A 6,000-nucleotide genomic window follows, 5' to 3' on the forward strand; every position below is an offset into this window, starting at 1 on the left:
ACTAATGACACCAACAATTTTTAAAACTGGTCCCCTACTGAGGTGACCGCTGGAGCCTGCAGCAACGAAACAGGCTGCAACCACTCAGGGCATTTGTGCATTATATATTAACGTTGTGCATTAAAAAGTGCTTGTTTTTGCCTCTGGTAGGCTCAGATGTTATTGTAAGTGTCTGACAACATTATGGAGAGGATCCCTAAAGAAAGAGACCAATTTGTTATCATGTATGATTCTTTCTGTTTAACCAGAAACAGCCCTGAAATTGCTATTGCTAGACCCACCAGGTTCCATTTTAATCCTAAAACTAACTTCAGTCAAAGTTGACAAAAAGAAAACAAAAAACTTCACTAAGTTTATTTCAACCAAATTCCCCTTGTTCCAACAATCACCAAGTTTGATTTGGTAGAAATAACGTTTTTGCAAGTCTTATTTTGTTTCTGTCCACCTTGACTGAAGTGCATTTTAGGACGATAAAGTTACTGTTTATTTTAATGGAATCCTGTGGGCTTGGCAAAGATGCTGTTGATGCTGTTTTTGGTTGACCAAAAAGAATCGTACAAACAAATGATCTGTCTCTGTAGGAATCATTTCTAATTTGTAATGTTGGCAGACCCTTAGAGTAACAATGTGAGCCTTTAAGTGGCAAAGACAATCACTTTTTTATGTTATGTTATGTTATGTGTTATGTTATGTTATGTTATGTTATGTTATGTTATGTTATGTTATGTTATGTTATGTTATGTTATGTTATGTTATGTTATGTTATGTTATGTTATGTTATGTTATGTTATGTTATGTTATGTTATGTTATGTTATGTTATGTTATGTTATGTTATGTTATAGTTCCCTTGTTCAATACTGGACCAATTTAAAAATAAATGTGTTCCAGTTTGTCACATAGACACAAAGAAAACAGGTCCAGTTTGAAAAATACCAGTTACCCTTTTAAACAAGTTGTAAAAACTGAAAACTTCACTGAAGAAAACCCTCTGTGTCTTACTCAGACACTACTTCAGATATTCTATTTCTTTAATTACAGGGTAGAGTTGTTGAGCACTGGGATGCCTACTGTATGTGTCACATTAATCCAGTATGCTGTGGTTGGCACCCAACCTTGCCAGTAGAGGGATTAGAGCCAGAGAGGTGTCCACAACACACACTACCAATAAAGCCTGAAGCACCACTTGCTTTGGGGATCAAGACAATCAGTTTGGGTATCTACCAGCAATGTTGGGGTAATGCTGCAATTCATCACTAGTGTTTTGTGACAACTAAGGCACGGCATCCAGTCTGCACTGCTTTGGTTTAACGAGACGAGTGTCCCTGATTAATGTATTAAATTCCTCTGAAGTCTCAGGGCTGAATTTACCTAATGCCAAATGAGGCAAACTGGCTTCCAGCAGCACTTAAGAAAACATCCCACAACTTCTTTAATTCTTGGGAGACTATAAAGTAACAGAGCAGCTATTTTTTCCCTTTTCATCTCCCAATGGCCCGTCAGATTTTTGTTATTAACTGTGTCCGTCATAAAAACCACACTAATGACTTTGGCACAGGTCCACCAGTTGGTTGTTGAGATCTTCTGGAGGAATATAGCATACCATGTCAAGGTAAGAAATAGAGAGACAGGATACTTGATACACTCTGGGCATTTAAAATGTAAATAATTAGTGCAACGCCGGTATTATTAGTATTATTTACAAAATAATTTGAGCAACGTTGGTATTATTTCACCAGTGTCGGACCTAGCTCATCTGGCACCATAGGGTTAAGCCATAAGATTCCCCTGCCGCTACTGCATCAAAAATATATTATTATTACTATTATTATTATCTTTTATATTTAAGGTATATATTTGTAACAAAAACAAGAGTTATCAAAAAATCACAACAACCATAAGAGAATACGGCATGTGCAAATTTTGTCTTCTCTTTTTGTACTGTGGCCTGGATTGCTTTTGCCTTTTCAATTTCACTCACTCCAATGTCCACCTTTAGCCTGTACATAAAGATGGACAACATAATATCTCCCCCAAAATAAGCCAAAACATCTCAATGCCCTCTGGTGGCTGACTGCAGTACTGGTCATGAAACTCGCCCCATTTATGTTAGCGAACAGGTCATGGGCCAAACTGAAAAACTCAAAGCACAAATTAAATAAATATTTCCCAAAGATAGTTTTGGTCATTTAAGGTAGTTGTTCTTATGTTGCTATTTGTTCAAGGGTTCGTTTTTCTAACAAGTTTGGTTTTTATTAGTCATTTGATACTACAAAAAGGGGATTTGATGACATGATTGACAGCTGTGTGTGCAAATCAATGTGCTTGCATTTAATTTTGCTGCTAGTGATTGGTCAGACAGCAGGAACTCTTCCTCATATTGTGGTGGTGAAAAATGAGCTTGATTAAATTCCTAAATGGAGGAATCTACTCAAAAGAATGTTATCAACCGTCTGGGTCTGATTCAGTTATCAAATGTAGCAATAAAAAGTAAAGGCCACTGAGCCCAAGCTGTGTCAACACAAATTTATTTTGATAAGAATAACATCCAACTCTCTATATCCATGTGGCAGATGTTGTTTGTTTGTTGAATGTAAAGCAAGTCTTCCTCCTTCATTGTACGAGGGAGAACCAACAAACACACTACAGTACCTGGACACTGCTTTACGTGACAGGGGGCATATTTATTGATACACAGTACTCCTTCCCAGATGTTTCCTGTAGGACCATAACTCATTTACATGTGTTGAGGGAAAACAGTCAGACTAGCCTCATTCTACGTCATAATTTAAGGGGTGAATTTCACAAGTGTTTTCTGTGCAGAGGCATTAAAGGGGTGAATTTGGTGTTAATGAGGTTCATGTTACTCACAGATAATTGACCCTTGGACCATGCCGAGGGTGTTTTTTTTTTCTTTCTAAGTTAGACTGCACAGAGACAGATGGAATTGGTTTGAGCACCACAGAAATGTTTGATATGGATGGATTCAACACACTTGAGATCAAAGTTGTGCTGCAAAGCCAGTATTGATATTTGTTGGCTTCTTTACCTGCGCCATAATTTGACCGAATGCACCTCAAAATCTCAACTGAAATGTGGCTGGCACCAAGAAAAAAGGATGAATGTGCCCTGAGGCAGAGAGAACAAGGGCAAATACATTTTTTGAAGATACAATTTGTGACTTGACAAAAACAGACAACGTGATCAAATTAGAGAGGGCAGACAAAATAGCTATGAAAAGAATGAGACTATATAAGGACAAATGTTTCTTTCAGGAATTTAATAACCTAAACATAATGCATCTGAAAGGACACTGGAAGATAAGGAGCATAAACAACTGTGACTTTTAAGCAAATAAATACAACAAAAAATGGACTCGACTCTGGCATACCCAGCCCCAGATGCTAAACATGTTTTCCAGTTGGGGGCTGAATAACAGAGAGAATCTCAGCCAAAACGCAGACTGAGAACCAAATCAAAGCAATGCAAGAAGGGTAGCAAGCTCACAGGTTGAATGAGAGTGGGAGGAAAGGCATGCTCACAACCTCTCTCTCTATCTGTCTGAAACCGATAAATTATAACTTTAACCCTTTGAAACCCTGGATTAACATAAGTTTTTTTGTGCTGCATTCAGACACCTTTCACAAGCACTAAAACCTTTGTGAAAAAGGGCAACATGGCAAGAAATTAAAAGAAAATTTCCTGACAACAAACAAAAGCAATGGAGAAAAGGAGGAAATTATCTGAAAATATTGTTTAAAAAGGGGAAAAAATGTCAACAAAACTATATTTACAACTTTTAAAATATTATATTCTAAATTATGTCAGAAAAAATATAGATTTTTAGCACCTTGTGAGGTCATTGCCTATTTTTTGTTGGTTTTTAAGGTTATTTCCTTGTAATGTTTTATTCATTTCTTGGTCATTTTTTGGTAATTTCTTGTTAAGGTGCTTATTGCCTTCATACCTCAGCTCAGTCACCAGAAAGAAATGTTAGCACTGTAAGTTTCTGCAAACCACTGATACTTTGCATTTGTACGCTCCATATGTATCATATCAAAACTTCTAAAGTGACATAGTGTGAGCTGACTTTATCATCTAAAGGGGATAGTGGATGGTGTGTCACTTTGGTGAGACACGTGCCAAGCTGCAGAGGACTGTTGAAGATCAACAAACAATAGAAGTAGTTGTTTTTTAGCAAGTCATTGCCGCATTTGCAGCCATAATTGTGCCACCAAAATCAGGTATTTTAAACCATGGTATTTTAAAATCTTGTCATAACCATAAGTGATTTCTGTGCCACGTTAACCACAGCGCTGTCAAAACATGCATTTTGTATGTATCCACTCCATAATAATGTAGGCTACAAATGTTAAGTATCTGTGGTTTGCATAAAAGTTCATTGCCAACATTTATTATGCCAGCGGAGTTGCTCTTCACCTGTTTTTGAATGAAATAGAGTCACTTTGCTCAGATTTCAAAGGGTTAAACCTCACTTGATCCTAACCCCCTCAGATCTGCATGTTTCTGCCTCACGGATTCTGGGCAGAACTTCAAGAGAAAGAAAACCCGGTCAGAGCTGTAAAGGTGACACTCACATATGCTGTCTGTCCACCTGGGAGTTCATCATGGGTGAATTTAAACCAAGTGGGCTTGATAAGAGGAAAGAGGGACCAGCTGGAGAGCCTTCTCTCCCTGACATGTTAAAGGAGAGAGTCTGCATCCATGTATACATACACTAGGTGTGTGAGTGTAGGATGTGATGTAACTGTTTAAAACACATTAAAAAGTCATATACATTAACAAGTATTAAGAATCACACAAATGAAAGTTATAATGTAGGGGTATGGCTTACTGATAAAACTGATAACAATTTAAAGCCATGATGTGACACAAACATGTGGTTAAACCTCTCTTTGCAGAAATGTAAATAACAAATTCCTTTCTATTTATTTTAGTGTCTTCTTCAGCAGTAGTGTAATGGAAGAGCATAGTGTGCAGAGGATCAGCCAGACTAAACAACCCTCAGTGTTTACGACTAAAGCGTGGGGCTTTTTACATTATTAATGTATTTAAAAAAAACAAAATAAAAAATGCATAGCAATGCAACAGTATATTAAGTTATATAGTAAGTTATATCTGGGGTGAAGCCAAACAATAAACCAATCCAAATTTAGCATAAAACATAATACTCGTATTTCAAATACATTTACACTGCAGCAGATAATGTATATGATTTAAATATTATGTAAAATGCTTCAGTTAAAATAAGTAAAAAAGTACTCATGTATACCTTGTAGTTGATAAGCATCAGAAAAACTGTTGATCACTTAAGATTTTCAGTTTTATGATGCACAGATTACAAAACTTGCACCTGCCCTATGTCTGTGATTGATTCAGCAAAGATAATGTGTCAGTTCACCTGTAGCACACACTTACCTCCTTGCAGAGAGGGCTGAATCAGTGCTAAGAGGAAGAGTCCACAGAAGAGCAACAGAATGTTTCTGTTAGCCATCTCGCTCCAAAATGCACCACCCCTCTCCCGATCAGCTGGTTTTATTCTCTTCTCACTAATTACCACAAGCCCAACGTCCTCGAGAGTGAGGAAAAAAGGTGAAAAAAAGGGAAAAGATATGAGACTCGACGTAATTAAGAGAGGGCAAGACTCTGTTTCAATGGATCACTTTGCTTTTTTTCCTCCCCTATGTCTGGTGTTGCTGTTTTTATTCTGGTCACTCCTGCCAACAGTACAGACGCTGCTGCCAGCAAGGAAAGAGAGTGAGAGAGGGAAAGAGACACACACACAGACAGAGAGAGAGAGAGACACCCCCCCCCCCCCCCCCCCCATCCAGAAGGAATCGAACTGTCTGCCAAGCATTTGCATGGATACTGAGCGTACTTATCTATAAGAGTCAAGAGAGAAGCTGAAGAAGAGCAAACCACATACCCAGATAATTACCTGTTCTCTATGGCTCTTATTTTCAGCTGTTTGGTTTTCAACA

At 37.7% G+C, this 6,000-nt stretch overlaps 1 protein-coding gene across 1 annotated transcript in view; it reads right to left on the bottom strand.

Annotated features, from left to right (window-relative positions):
- elna (elastin a) overlaps positions 1-5,675 on the bottom strand; it is a 70,531-nt gene extending 64,856 nt beyond the window's left edge. Inside the window, exon 1 of the mRNA XM_042487271.1 lies at positions 5,438-5,675. Coding sequence (XP_042343205.1) covers positions 5,438-5,513 — 76 coding nt within the window. The 5' untranslated portion in view covers positions 5,514-5,675. The remainder of the gene's footprint in view (positions 1-5,437) is intronic.
- Between the last annotated feature and the right edge of the window lie 325 nt (positions 5,676-6,000).

This window comes from Plectropomus leopardus, chromosome 5, assembly GCF_008729295.1.
Source record: "Plectropomus leopardus isolate mb chromosome 5, YSFRI_Pleo_2.0, whole genome shotgun sequence".
NCBI classification, from domain to species: domain Eukaryota; kingdom Metazoa; phylum Chordata; class Actinopteri; order Perciformes; family Serranidae; genus Plectropomus; species Plectropomus leopardus.